The sequence below is a fragment of the Arachis ipaensis genome, chromosome B6, assembly GCF_059453495.1.
Source record: "Arachis ipaensis isolate K30076 ecotype BB chromosome B6, ASM5945349v1, whole genome shotgun sequence".
NCBI lineage: Eukaryota > Viridiplantae > Streptophyta > Magnoliopsida > Fabales > Fabaceae > Arachis > Arachis ipaensis.
The window spans coordinates 69808826-69824501 of record NC_142441.1 but is presented as its reverse complement, the minus strand read 5'-3'; the positions used below and the strand labels follow the sequence as shown (position 1 = coordinate 69824501).

Here is a 15676-nt window from a genome sequence, read left to right as displayed (position 1 = left end):
GGGCCAAAAATTTAAGGTCAAACTCATCTGATGCAACTCTTTGAATTTTTGAAAGTTGTATCTCACTTTCTTCGTGATTTATTAAAGTAAAATAATTATTTATAGGTGTTGATATTTTAGAAGTTATATGTTCTCTTTTTTGAATATTAGTCTTCCTCTTAAAAAATCATCAATTCTTTGATTTTTCATCATTATTTTGTATAAAAATTTAAATATATATCCTGTAAAATATGTAAAAAAAATTAGAAAGATAAATATTAAAATTTATAATATTTATTGATTTTTTTATCAATTTATACAAATACAATAATATCAATACTTGTTGAATATTCTAATATTTTTTATCATATAAAAAATTAAATTAAATAAACAGTAATATATAAAATAATATTAAATTAAATAAATAAGAAATACCTAATTTTAAATAAAAACAAAGCAGATTTTTTTTAGATAACTTTTTTTTTTGTTAGATGTGTTGTGAAGCCAATAAAAGCCCACTCTAAAAATTATTATGCAATAAAAACATGAGATAGAAATTGAATATAGATACTTTAAATTATAATAAAGTATTTCAACCAACTGAACTACTCTTTAATTTTTGAAAAACTACTGCTAACTTTTTTATAAAATATTTGGGGAGCATGACCCCATTGCCCTAGTTAAGCTCCGCCACTGAAAAAAAGTAACAATTTTTTTACATACTCATTTACAAATGAAATATGTGGAAACCATGTTATCATGATATCTCAAAAAGTATTTTGATGATTTATAACTATGTTATATATCAATCAACAAATTAGTCATGTGTATAGAATACATATTAAAATATAAAATAACATTAAAAATAAACTAAATAATACATGTATTTATATACAAACATATAATGACTAATTTGATAATTTTTTGATATATACATAATATTTTTGTATAATTTAATAGTTTCAATAATATACCAACTAACATATGTTCAAATGTGTTAATGAGCTAAGAATTTTTTATGAAGTATCAAAAGTAAACTACAAAATTTTCTTGGCCTATAAATAAACCATTGTACATTTCATGTAAATAGCATTTGATATTTATTCTTTAATTATTTTCGTAAATTCTAACATGGTATTAAAACTATAATATCTTCTTTGAATTTTCGCTCCAAATTCTTTTATAAAAATATTTTTACTTTTCTTTCTTAGTTTTCAATTACAACAATAAACCTTACATTCTAAGCTCCTACGGTTTTGTTTGCACTTTGCACTCCGAGTTTTGGCAGTTCCGTCTGCATCACGTTTCTTAAGGTTTTGCGGCTCCAAATGCATTCCGAGTTTCTGCAGTTTTCTCTACACCCAAGTCCTTGTAGTTTTGTCCGCACTCTAAATTCCTGGAGTTCTGTCTGCATCATGAGCTCGCAATAGTTCAAAATTTTTTATAATTTTGTTTTACACTATTTTAATTTTCTTATTCCGCTTTTTTTTAATAAGTTACAAATTCAAGTTGTCATATGAATTTGAAGAAAGATATTAGAATATATTTAAAATATTATATGTTAATATACAAAAATATTATGTGTAACCAAATTCAATCATTATGTATTTGTATATAAATATATATGTTGTTTAACTTATTTTTAATGTTTATTTTATATTCTAACATGTATTTTATATTAATGATTAATTTTAATGTATATCTAGAATAATTGATTAATATAATATCTAGATATATCTCGTATTAATTTTATATTTATTTTAGTTTGATATTATATGATTAAATTATATTTTTTGTCGATAAATAAGCACCCCTCATTATACATTTCGTATTTTTATGAAAGATCTTCAAATTGGCTCTCTTTTTTTAATTAAATTCGTCCACCAAAAATTTGAAATTAGTCACGTTAGTTCTTCTGTCTCTTTCATTGTTCATGGTGTTAAAATTTGTTGATATGATACGTTAAGTGATATCGTCCTAATTGTCTATTAACATAATAACTTTATAAAATTAGATCAAATCAACTCCAAATTGAGAGATTTTCATGCCACACGATCTTCCTTAATTTAAAGTTGATTTGATCTAATTGCATAAATTTATCATGTTAGTAGCTAATTTACTAATTAGGACTAAGAAGTATGAAGTATGCGATATAGTCAGTGTAATATCACTTAACATGTCATATAGTAAATTTTAATACCATCAGTAAAGAAAATAATGAAATGACTAATGTGACTAACTTAATCTTTGAAAGATGAATTCTATTAAAAAAAATTTTGGGACTACTTTGGAGAACAAAAGATCTTTTAAAGACAATTTTAACCATTTACTCTTTGATATTTATTCTTGAATGAGTGTCATAAATTCTAACATGATGAATTATAGAAATCCTGATATCTAAGTAGCCCAAGTGGTCATCATATTGCAGAGCAAGATTGGCATCTGCGCAATGTGCTCTTCAGTTGAAAAGTTATTTGCAAATAAAGTACACAACACCAAAGCAGAACCTAGAAAAATAAACTAATCTATGAAAGCCAAATTGTAAGAAAACGACACACTCATGCAATTAGTGTAGCTAACAAAGTGATTTCACCGACCATCTAATGAGGTAATAGTTAATTCATCATTTAAAGTGATGATGTTATGTTGATCTGAGTGTGAATTCACTTCAGTGGGGAGCTTGCAGGAAAAGAAGCCAGGCTCTTTAGGCTCAACTAAATCCATCTTACTTCCTAACATGACAAGTACTGAGGCCATTGTTGGCCGATCTTCCGGGTGTTGTTGCACACATAAGAGACTTACATGGATGCACCGCAATACTTCTGCCACGACACACGACTCCTTAATGTTTGGATCAATCAGCTCCAAAGGTCTGTCCTCTTTCCAAAGCATCCAAGCCTATATCATATAAGATGAAAAAAACTTCAGAATATTTGCAACATCTTTGTTGAATAAAACAACTATTTGATTGCTTGCTTACATAGCCAACAAGATTAAGAGTCTCATTTGCATGACAAAGCGCTCTATTTCTGTTCCCACTTATAATCTCCATCAATATTACGCCAAAGCTGAAGACGTCGGATTTTACTGAAAATAGCCCATTGATAGCATACTCTGGTGCCATGTATCCACTGCATGAAACCATGAAAACAAGTGTATTCATATCGCATATTATAACGAAAATAAGAGAGAGAGAGAGAGGGGGGGGGGGGGGATACTATAAAGTTACATAGATACTCACTAAGTCCCAATAACTCTATTTGTGTTTCCATGAGTCTGATCAACTCCAAAAGCTCTAGCAATTCCAAAGTCTGATATTTTAGGATTTAACTTATCATCAAGTAAAACGTTACTTAATTTGAGATCTCTGTGGATAATTCTCAATCTTGAATCATGGTGTAAATATAGAAGTCCCCTAGCAACTCCAAATATTATGAGGAAGCGTTGAGGCCACTCCAGCAACTTGCTTTTCATTCGATCTATGTTTAGAAAAACAAATTTGTTAATTAATAATGAATATTCAAGTGGTAATCTTAGCCAAATTTAGGTCTGATCTAAGCTTTCTTGAATCACACACCAAAAATGAAGTTGTCTAGGCTGCCATTAACCATGTATTCATAAACTAACAACTTTTCTTGTCCTCGAATGCAGCAACCAAGAAGTTTTACTAAATTTCGATGCTGAAGCTTTGCAATAAGCTTCACTTCAGTTAGAAATTCCGTCATTCCTTGGCCAGAACTCTGTGAAAGTCTCTTGACAGCAATTTCTTGCCCATCTGCTAATTTCCCCTGATTTATCACATTTATGTAAGTAGATGTTCTTAATAATGTCAAATTCCTCTACTTGTTTCTTTGCAACCAACTATTCATAGACCGAATTACCTTATATACAGTTCCAAAACCACCTTGTCCAATCTTGCTATTCAGCGAGAAGTTATCAGTGGTATTACTAATCATTAGTAGATCAAACATTGGTAGATCTGTGTCGTTTACATATCCTTCAAAGTATTCTGCTTTTGACTTTTCTGGGAAGCAAGAGAAAGAAAAGATATACAGCAATATTATATTAACTTAAAAATTATAAGTTTTAAGATAATCAGCAACATTTTCTTTTTTTTTCTGCTTTTTTTGGTTTTCTGGGTTTGTGGGGAGGACATGGAGGATTACATGCAAGAGAGGGAGTTGGAAAATCTATATAGTGATTTCACTTTCTTCAATCTCAAGCTGCTAAAGCTCTAGCCTCAAATTCATTGCCATCATTACACCAAGATTGTTTTCTGAGAACTAGCTATATTCAAACAAAATTTCAATTCAGCAATAGAATACATATATAGAAAGTGTTGGCTTTTGGAGATAATGTGAGAGAAAAGACAGTAGTTACCAGCAATGTTCCGTCGGACTTTGTATATGACATAACAAAGTAGAAGCATCCCACAAGTTGCAGCAATGGTAGCAGAAATTATCACTTTTTTCTTATGTGATCTTGAAATTTCTTCATGGTTGAAATTCATGGCACATAAAACACAGTTAAATCCCAAATGAAAGTGTAATTTTGAGCTTTGTAGAATGTGAAGCAACCTGAAATGAGATGAATGATGGAAGCATTAACAAGAAATGCAACTTCATTCCATACCTAGCTCAGAAGCAGGCATTCTGATATATAGACTTTGTTTCCCGCCTTGAAGCAGTTTTAGGTCGATCAAATCACCAAACCACATGACACATCCTCTGCCCCCTTCTCTTATGTCAGAATTAGCATAAGCCATACAAGAGCAATTCTTCAAGCACAAAACTTCACAGTCCTCTAAAGTGATATTCTCAAACAACCTGGTGTGTTGAGTATCAGGTTCTTTGAAGCCGGTATATTTGAGAAAACCATCACTGCTTGTGACATTGCAACTTAGTGGTTCATTGCGGATACATCCTTGAGTCCAGATGGATAAGTTCCATGCTTTTGGTGACTTTGGACTGAACCCTTTCAAACATTGGCACACATGTGTGTCTGCTGCACTGCAATAACCAAAGGCTCCACAGCAGCCATAATAATCACAGACATCAGCTGGAAGTGATCCAAAAAGTTTCCAATGCTGAACTTTGTCATCCCAGACGTATTGAGTAAGAACATGTTCGCTTGTTTGGTTTATTACAACTCTTGTGATGAGAGAATCAATCTTGGTGCTAAAGCTGTAGAATATCTCGTCCTTGTTGGTGACATAACTGAGTTCATAAATATACTCATACTTCATATTTGGGACTCCCCCAAAGTATAGGCCATTCCAAGGTCCAATCCGACAGAACTTTTTCGTTCCATTCATAATGGAAAACTCAGCATAATCACTTAGTACTAGACCATAAGAAAGGTCTCCAGGGGATGGATCATCTGGACTCTTCCAAGAAGTTACTCGCCAATCAAAATCATTTTGCAGGTCCCTTCCTGTCTTCATCCCCGGCAATTGTGTATCGCATGGATAGTCGAAGCTTTGCCACAGATAGGCCTTTGGATTTGAATCTCCATCATTTCTTAGCACAAGATTTCCACCGTCCAAGAGCTCTAACACTGGATTCTTTGCTTGTTTTTGAGAGGCTGTGTTCCAAATAATAGTTTCATTTTCTTTGAGCACAAGATTGCCTGTGCTGTTCAATGTTAATATTCCCGAGGAACCATTAATGGGGTTAGCCCGATTGGCAACCCAAACAACTGTCTGAACTGGGATTTTCTTGTACCAAATCCCCAAGTAACGGTTCTGTGATTTACCAGGGCTGAAGAAACCGAGTTCAAAGGTTCCACCTTGAGACACTAAGGTCATGCCATCACTGAGGGACTTGGAAACATGAATATAATCAAGTTCTATGGCAAGGGAAGAAGAAAGTAGGTAAGCAAGAATCACTATGAAAGAAAGAATGGCCATTGCATAACAGCTTCAGAGGTACTTCATTGATTGAATTTGGATATTGATGATATGAAACAAAGCTAAATGTCTCAATCTTAAATAAAAATTTTATTTATTTATTTATTTTAAATTCTCAGTGCAACTTTCAACTTAAAAGTAAACACATATGGCACGTCCCTATTGCTAGCTTGACTTTTGTTGCTCATGACTTTTCTAATGCACTGATTAAAGGGTAGATAACTAGGGAACCAACCTGATATACATCTTCCACCATTGGATGCAATGTGAGATCACAAGTGATAAATTCCACACACCACCTAATTGTGGAACATATGTGTGACTCAAGGTATGAGACGAAACAAATACACCACAGTTCTATATTTTAATGCATTTAGGGCCCAAGAAGATTATATTCATCATTCAACATGAAAGACACTAATCAAGATTGCACAAACATATAAATCAACTATGGTAGACGCTAGACAGCAATACCAAAAATGTATCCATGATAAAATAGAAGAATAAATATGAAACCAAATGAGCTACTACTGTTAGTGTCCAAGCAACTTCCAAAATGCAAAAGTTCCATTAAAAACAGAATTAACATGAATTTCAACAACAAGATAAACTACGAGTTCAATTCGAGTACAATTTGACCGAGCGTACAATTTGATCAAAGTTTAATCCTTGGTCTAGGTGATGATACCTCCACAATTATAACCACATGGTTGAAACATACAGCAGATATTCCCTTCAGAAGCCAATCGAAAATATAGGTTCTGGAGTAGGGATGTCAGGGACCCGGGCGGGGATGACTCTCTACTCCCATCCCCGCCCCCAGATTTGCTCCCCGTCCCCGTTCCCGTTTTCCACTGTGGGGTAATATTGCTCCCCATTCCTATTTCTCATAGGTCCCATTTTTCATGGGATCTCATTCTCCATCTTTTTGACTAATTATTAATTTTCATAGAAATAGAGTTAAAAGTATTTATCCTATATAAAAACAACAAAATTTTATACAAAAAGTCTAAACGACAAGATGGTGAATTCTTTTAAAATGACGCAGTGGAAGACGCCACAGCGAGTCAGAGCACAATGGATGAGGTGGGGGACGCAGTAGAAAGGAGAATCGACACAATGACAGAATTGTGGAAAGAAACGCCACAAATATAGAGAACAACGTAGTGAGGGTGATAGAACGGTGAGAGGTGGCAATGCGGTGAGATGGGAGAGTGCCGAGGAGGTGGTTGCAGTATGGACGATGCTAGGGATCTATGAATTAAAGAAGGTTTATGCAAATGAGGATTAAGAATTTTGGGTCTCTCACTATATATATATATATATATATATGGCATGTAAAAGGACTAAAAACATATATGAAAAATAAACTATTAAAAACAATTAAGTAAATTTATGAATTTTGGAGATTAGCGAGAATGTGGCAGAGATTCCCGCTCGGGTCCCATGCCTGCCTCGGTAGAATTTTGCCCCGTCCCCATCCTGCGAAAAAAAATTCCCCACAGTTAGATTTTCATTTAAGACCGTCCCACAGAAATTTCCGTGTCTCGAAAAGTTTTGTCATTCCTATTCTGAAAATACACCTGAAATAAGTGGTACTGGAATTGATTGAGCCAAGATTTAACCTAAAAGACTAGCTCAAAAGGTGAGGATTGTCAAACGTTTATGACAATATCCAAAACAATGTGTGACTTCTGATAAATGGTTAATGAAATCTTGAAAAAAAGTAAAAAACATATCCCAGAAAATGCAACCAAGAGAGTTTCAAGCTCACCTCTTGGATGGATGTACCAACAGAGCTCGTAGTCTCGTACAACCAGGGCGGAGCTTAGTTCAGACAAGGGGGGTCATGACCCTTCCAAACTTTTTATAAAAAAAATTACTAGTATTTTTTCAAAAAATAAAAAATAGTTCAATTGACTTAAATACATTATTATGACTTAAAGTACCTAATAAGTTCAATAAGCAACACTCCCTCTATCTTTAAATTCAAATATAAAAAATTAGATATTTTTTATTTATTTAATTTAATATTATTTTATATTTTACTGTTTATTTAATTTAATTTTTTATATGATAAAAAATAATAGAATATTCAATAAGTATTAATATTATTATATTTGTATAAATTGATAAAAAAAATTCAATAAATATTATAAATTTTAATATTTGTCCTTCTAACTTCTTCTTTACATATTTTACAGGATATATATTCAAATTTTATATAAAATAATAATGAAAAATTAAAGAATGGCTAATATTTAAGAAGGAGAACATATAACTTTTACAATATCAACACCCGTAGATAGTTCTTCTACTTTAGTGAATCACGAAAAAAGTGAAATACAACCTTTAAAAGTTCAAAAAATTACATCTGATGAGTTTGACCTTAATTTTTTGGATCGAGATCCTGAAAAACGACTTTAAATTGGCAATATCACCCAAACCAGAGAGATGAGATTAAACGAGAATGGGTCCATATCAAAAGTATATTGACAATTATCCTCTATCTGCCCCCCAAAATTTTGTTTCAAGTTCCGCCACTGCGCACAACGTGGTCCATCTGCTGCCACTATTGGTGACGGAGGAAGCAACAGAAAGCCAATACCTTCAGTAGATAAGGCTAATATGATGGAGATATGTTTGGTTGCATGGTTAATTTGATATTGTGTAACAATAGATGCCTTTCATTCTTCGGCATTTTTGCTGAAAATCAATATTGCATGAACTCAGATGCCTAAATTTACATATCAAACTTGACCATAAAAAATACCATCCCTATTTTACCTCCAGCCAAACATACTCTTAGAGAAAATTTAATCCCTACAAATCAATGAAATCAAAGAAATACATGACATAAACCTACCGAGAATGTTAACAAATCCATAAAATTTCAGGAAAGAAGAAAGCAAAATATAACAATTAGTGCTTCAATTATTCATTCTACTCTATACACTCACATTTTGGCATGGTCCCTTGAATTATAACTAATTTCTCCTAAGTGATGCAATAGAGAACTTTACATAAGGGTAGAAAATCAGCTATTTTATATGAAGTTAATAATTGAAAATTATTAATATGTTAACTAAATTATCATCTAATAATTCTTAATCAATTATCAATTTCACTTCAGCTGAGTTTTCATCTTATATAAAAGAAAGTTACTGCAGACTTGACTCTTTGAAATTCGATAGAAGGGGCCGTGGGTGCACCAAAACCTCGCAAACAGAGAACCATTGTTACCGTTCGTCTCCGTCGCGGGAACAAGTGAGTACAACTGTACAAGTGAAGCCCCATTTCTAATAGATTATCCACTTATCTACTAAAAAGTAGAAAATTTTTGTATAAAAAATACTATTCTTACGGTAAAATTAGCTATTTAAATCAATTATTAATATATAAAATTTAATTTATATTTATATTTTAATATATTTTATATTAGTGATTAATTATGTATAATATAATTATTTTTATATTAAATATGTTGTGGAATCAACTTGTAAAGTACATTATCTTTGTATAGTTTGTTAAATTTTGTATTAAAAAAAGTTAGAATAAGCACTTAAATTTGGTCCAAAAAAATAAATATGGATGGTTTTTTAATAAAACTTTTAATATAATTGTTAGATAAAATAATTTTTTAACAACTTTTATTATTAAATAATTAAAAAATGGTGAATGCTACCCAACCCCTTCTAAAATAACATGTAAGTTACCCTTCATTATGTGTCACATTGTAATTGGTCCTTATTTTAACCATAGTTGGGGCGCCAACGTCATCGCCATCTACTGCCCTCCCACACAACCTCTCTTCCCAGTATAGTCAGCGTCTCTTTTTGCCATGGATCACTTCTTACCCACATAATTAATGGTTAATAATTTTTTTATTAAAAAAACATATCTTTATTTAATTACGTGATGAAATATGTATTTATATGTAAAATATAATTAAATAATAAAGTACGAATAAATTAAAAATTAAAAGAATAAAAATACTATAAAAAATACTTGTAAGAAAGTTAGATTTTATCAGTTTAAACTTGTGTTATTAATTTTAACAATTTATTTTTTTTTAAATAATTTATGTACGATAAAAAATATGTTTTTTCTGATTTTAATTAACTTTTAAGTACTCTAAATAGAGTTATTATATTATATTTTACATATGAATATATGTTCTATCGTATAATTAAATAAAGATTTGTTTTAATAAAAAAATTTAATAACCAAACTAAACATTACTTAGGTATGTATTTCATATTTATCTCTTAAATATTTATATAATTTATTTTTTAAAATGTTATATTGGTCTCTTCTCTAATATAATACAAAAAATAAATTTTCATAAAAATAATTTGTTTAATTATTAATTAAATAATAAAGTACTAATAAATTAAAAATTAAAAAAATAAAAATACTATAAAAATACGGTAAAAAAGTTGAATTTTATCATTTTAAATTTCTGTTATTAATTTTAATAATATATTTATTTTTTAAATAATATATGTATGATAAAAAAATATGTTTATTTGTTTGGAGTACAAATTTTATTATTATATTTATATGTTCATGATTTTAATTATACTTTTAAATACTTTGAATAGATTTATTTTATTATATTATATTTTACATATAAATATATGTTCCATCACGTAATTAAATAAAGATATGTTTTTTTAATAAAAAATTTAATAACCAAATTAACCATTAATTATGTGGGTAATAAGTGATTCATGGCAAAAAGAGACTCTGGCTATACTGGGAAGAGAGGTTGTGTGGGAGCGCAGTAGATGGCGATGACATTGGCGCCCCAACTATGGTTAAGATAAGGACCACAATGTGACACATAATGAAGGGTAACTTACATGTTATTTTAGAGGGGGTTGAATAGCATTCACCTTAAAAAATATTATTATAAAACCAATTAATCTTTTTATTGAGTGATCAATTTGTCTTAAAAAATTTTAAAATAATAAAAATTTGTTAAAATTAAAATATATGATCTGAAATTTTGTGGAGGCCAATTTAAGTATTTATTAAAAAAACTATTCATAAAAAATTATCCTTTATATCATTTACATGTTAAGTGAATACAACAATAATATGATTATTTCCTAAATTTTATGGAGCACATTCTTGGTTTTATCAACTTTTTGTAAGTGTGAAATACTTACGTGTTGAATTGTATTTGTATCTATAACAAACAAATTTGTGTTTTTCTCCTTTTAGAAATTGAAAAATGCAAGTAAAAAATATTTGTTACATGATAGAAGTGATTTATAGTAATTGTTATTTATGTTAGCTTGTTAACGGTTAGTTTCGTAAAGTTTTTACTTTTTAAAAGTAGTTTATAAAAATTTTTTAAAAAATGACTTTTTAAAAATTGTAACATTTATGTTTGGTAAATTAAATTAAAAATAGCTTTCAATAAACACAAGTAATATCAATTGCATTTGGTAAAATGGCTTTCAAAATTTAAAAATACTATAATATACATAAATGTAAGTATTAAATTTGAAAATTAGTTAACATATAAGGTTATATTAGACTTTTAAATTTTAAAAAGCAAAGTTAACTTTAAAGCAAAGTCAACATATAAACATGGGTGACGCTGGCCCCAAAATTTGTGGGTTCTAAGGAGATCAAGGATTTTCGGCCAATTAGTTTGGTGGGATGTGTGTATAAGGTGATTTCGAAGGTGCTGGTGAGAAGAATGAGATCGGTTATGCCGGGATTGGTAGGAGAGACTCAGATTGCATTTATGAAAGGCATAAAAATTCATGATGATGCTCTCAAGGCATGGAGAAAAAAGCGGCAATCATTAAGCTGGATTTTCATAAAGCTTATGATAGAGTCAGATGGAGTTTTGTGGATATAGTGTTACAGAAAATGGGATTTGGACAGCGTTGGAGGAATTGGGTGAAGGAGTGTGTCAGTACAGCCACCATGTCTGTCCTGGTAAATGGGTCATCATCCAATCCGTTTAACATGGAGAGAGGCCTCAGACAAGGGGATCCTCTTTCTCCATTTCTATTTGTGCTAGTGGTCGATGTGTTGCATCGGATGTTGGGAGAAGCTGTCAGGAACGGGCGAATTGATCCGCTACTAGTCGGAGGAGAGCATATCGAATTGTCACACTTACAATTTGCAGATGATACGATTTTGTTTTGTCCCCCGGTAACAGAGACAGTCGTGAATTATAATAGACTGTTGCTGTGTTTTGAGTTGATGTCAGGGCTGAGCATCAATTTTGATAAGTCAAATATGATATCAGTGAATTGTGAGCAGGAATGGATAGATCATGCATGTGGTCTGCTGGGGTGCAAGCAAGCGGTATTACCAGTTAGGTACCTCGGGATTTCCTTAGGTGCGAATCCGCGTATGGTGAAGACATGGAAACCGATAATAGATAAGGTGGAAGAGAAACTCAGCCTGTGAAAAGCGAAGGTCCTAAACAAAGCGGGCAAGCTTGTTCTCATTAAATCAGTGCTGAATAGCCTACTGATATACTACCTAAGTCTGTACAAGATGCCAAAGGCGGTTGCAGATAAGTTGATTGCGTTGCAAAGGAGATTTATGTGGTGTAAGGGGGATGGTAATGATGGTATCCCGTTAGTTAAGTGGGAGTTGGTTCAGGTACCGAAAAAGGCTGCGGGCTTGGGGATTGGGAATGCAATGCTTCGAAACACAGCGCTCTTGTTTAAGTGGTGGTGGCGATTTTCAAAAGAGGATTGTCCCTTGTGGAAGAAGATTGTATGCTCATGTAACAACCTGAACCCTGATGTAATGCTAGTAAATCAGCAGCTACCGGTTAAAGGAGGGCCCCGGAAAGACATCTGTCAATTAAATATAGAAGAACAGAGGATAAAAGAAAAAAATGCTTACTAGCCTGGTGATGGAGGTAGGGAATGGAAGGAGCACCCTGTTTTGGGAAGATAACTGGCTGCAAGGTAGATCCCTAAAAGTGACTTTTCCAATACTATTTTCTATTTCAAACCAACAAGGATCTATAATAGGGGATTGTGGATTTTGGAATGGGCTCCAGTGGATATGGAATTTTTAGTGGAGAAGAGAGTTGTTCCAATGGGAGCTGGAACTTGTCCACCAGTTTCATGAGAGGCTAAGGCCGGTGAAGTTGTCAGATGATAAAGAGGATAATATAGTGTGGAAGTTTGATAGTAAAGGGGTATTTTCTACCAAATCTGTTATGCAGGTCATACAATCGGAGATTTTGTCAGATGAGATAACAAGCTACAGTTTCACAAGTTCAGTTTGGAGAGGAGTGGTACCTCCGAGAATTGAGCTTTTTGGATGGTTTGTGCTTGTTGGTAGAGTTAATACCAAGAAAAGGTTGAGTAGGCTAGGCGTTATTATACCCAGTGATAATATCTGTGTATTATGTAAGAAGGAGATAGAATCGGTGCAACATTTGTTTCTTCTATGTGAACTAACATGGCAGGTGTGGTGCAGTTGGTTGAGGTCTTTTAGTGAAGTTTGGGCTATTCCTGGAACCAAAAGGGCACTATTTGAGACTTAGACTGGTAGGCATAAGTGAAAACAAGAGCAGAAGAAGTGGCTGACTGGGTTCTTTGCAGTGATTTGGAACATTTGGGTGGAACGTAATGCTAGAATTTTCAATAATAAGGAAGCATGTGTTGAGTTCGTAATAAGGAGGATGTTTCTAAGCTACAAAGAATGGGCCGATAGTGATCCTTTTGGTTGTTGATGGCAATGCCGGAAATGACAGGGATTTTATGTATTTCTATGTAGTATTTGTTGTTTGGTTCATTTGCTCCACTTTACTGTGTTGAGCTTCCTTTGGTTCAAAAAAAAAAAACTTTAAAAAGCTCTATTTTAGGTGCTTTCAAATGCACACTGATCTTTTGAAAGCTGCAAGTACAAGCACATGATCTTTTTTATTTACTAAACACAAAATGAGGAGCTTGAACTTTTAAAAAGCACAAGCACCTTTTCAAAAAGTTTTACCAAACCAAGCCTAAGTCTGTTACGTTTTCACTTGCCTTCCTTAGTTAGCTATAATTAGTTATGTCAAATTGTATAGCAATTAGTTAGAATTATCTAGCTATATATATCACGCAGTTAGCATTGTAATAGGTGTGATTTATCATTATTGCAAGTTTCATTTCTCATTCTCCTCTCAGTTTTCTCTTGTTTAGTATGTCCCTAACCGTGATCATACGCAACTTCTCGCATGATGCGATGAGCGTGAAGCGAGGAGCACAAGAATTCTGACTGAGGAGAGAGTAGCTTGTTCTTTGATTCACAAGCAATCGTTGTGATCGGAGAAGTAATGACGAGTCCAGCTTCGAAGTTGAAGCAAATTCAATATTCTCGGTTTCTCTAATTTATTTTCTTTGTCGATATTTCTTGATCCTTTCTTCATTCTTCTCAGAATTCATTTCTTTCTCATCTTTGATTCTTCTTCTCCTCTCTTGAACTCACACAACAGAATTTGATGAAAGGTCGATCACTTTGCGACCTTAATCGTTTCTCTAGAGTTAAGTGACGAGTTTCCGACATGAGGTCGACAAAGGAAGGCTCCAAATCTAATTATCAGGTTTGTCTGTTACAGATGCAAATTCAAATTCAAGTCCTAGATCAGGAGGCTTCAACCCTATCATGGACATGCAGCAGTTCACAGCATTCTTCAATCAAGTTGCACAAACTCAAGGCCACATCAACAAGCAGGCAAATCCAAGTCATGATCCTGCTAGCCTTTATTTCATTCTTCTTTCTGAAAATTCAGGTATACCTATCACTAATGTCACTCTCTAGGATGCAAATTATGGTACATGGAGTAGGGCTATGAAAATGGCTCTAAAGTCTAAGAACAAAATCAAGTTTATTTATGGTGCATCAAGAGACCTGAGAGCACATATTCAATTTTTGAGGCATGGGAGAGATGTAATATATATGTAGTGGCTTGGATAAATCTCTCACTCAGTCCGGACATTTATCAAAGTGTTCTTTGGGCCAACATAACATGAGTTATGGAATAATTTAAACCATAGATATTACCAAGGTGATTGTTTTAGAGTTGCTGAACTAAATGAGAAATTGTATGTCCTTAAACAAGGTGACCTCAATGTTACTACATATTTTGCCAAGCTCAAAACTATATGGGAGGAGATTGATAACTTTAGACCAGTTCCAATGTGTGCATGTGAGATGAAGTATGATTGTAGACTGCTGGAATTGATCAGAATGCAAAGGAAAGAAGATAGAGTTACAAAGTTCTTTAGATCTAGATGAATAATACTCCAATGTCAAGTCACAAATCATGTTGATAGAAGACAGTTCTTTGGCTTAGACACTACTTCAGAGTGTGTGTGCCGCGGTGAGGGTGAGGCAGAGGGGTAAGGAGCGCAGCTGAGTATAATAAAGGGGATTAGGATTTTGTTTTAAAAAATTAGGATTTTCGATTTTCAATTTGAAAATTAGGGTTAGAAATTAGAGATTTTACAAAGGAATAAAAATAAATATATAAATAGATATTTTAATAAAATTAGATGGTAGAATAATTTTAAAATCAAATATACTCTATATATATAAAAAAATATTTAAAAATATTATTTATCAACATATTGTGAAGTTCAACCTAATTTTGCTAGGGTTGCAAAGTCATCCTTATTTTCTCAAAATTGTGTGCGTCGTTGACTTTCATAAAAAAATATAGACATCTGTGATTTAGCTCTCGTATGGGAAGCCATGTTGATTCTACTCGGCAACAACAGCGTTGCAACCTTGAGGAAGAGGAGGAGGTAATTG

General features: G+C 32.4%; 2 protein-coding genes across 2 annotated transcripts in view; both read right to left on the bottom strand.

The window, feature by feature from the left end:
• The window catches only part of LOC107613098 (G-type lectin S-receptor-like serine/threonine-protein kinase At4g27290), a 37756-nt gene extending 31259 nt beyond the window's left edge, over positions 1-6497 (bottom strand). Inside the window, exon 1 of the mRNA XM_016314951.3 lies at positions 6123-6497. The gene's annotated coding sequence lies outside the window, so the exon portion shown is untranslated. The remainder of the gene's footprint in view (positions 1-6122) is intronic.
• LOC107613100 (G-type lectin S-receptor-like serine/threonine-protein kinase At4g27290) lies at positions 2378-5954 on the bottom strand. Its single transcript, XM_016314952.3, has 7 exons — positions 4612-5954; positions 4360-4470; positions 3861-4003; positions 3557-3767; positions 3221-3458; positions 2960-3110; positions 2378-2877 (listed from the first exon to the last, which is right to left on the bottom strand). Exons 1-7 carry the CDS (start codon positions 5885-5887, stop codon positions 2569-2571), a joined length of 2439 nt encoding a protein of 812 aa, XP_016170438.1. The 5' UTR covers positions 5888-5954; the 3' UTR covers positions 2378-2568.
• Positions 6498-15676: the final 9179 nt, after the last annotated feature.

Bases quoted from the DNA above. Each gene is read 5' to 3' on its own strand.
- LOC107613100 (XM_016314952.3), bottom strand. From the start codon at position 5,887: ATGGCCATTCTTTCTTTCATAGTGATTCTTGCTTACCTACTTTCTTCT. The intron at 3,111-3,220 runs GTGAGTATCTAT...GGTTTCATGCAG, and splicing joins AATAGAGTTATTGGGACTTA to TGGATACATGGCACCAGAGT. The intron at 2,878-2,959 runs GTAAGCAAGCAA...TATATGATATAG, and splicing joins CTCTTAATCTTGTTGGCTAT to GCTTGGATGCTTTGGAAAGA.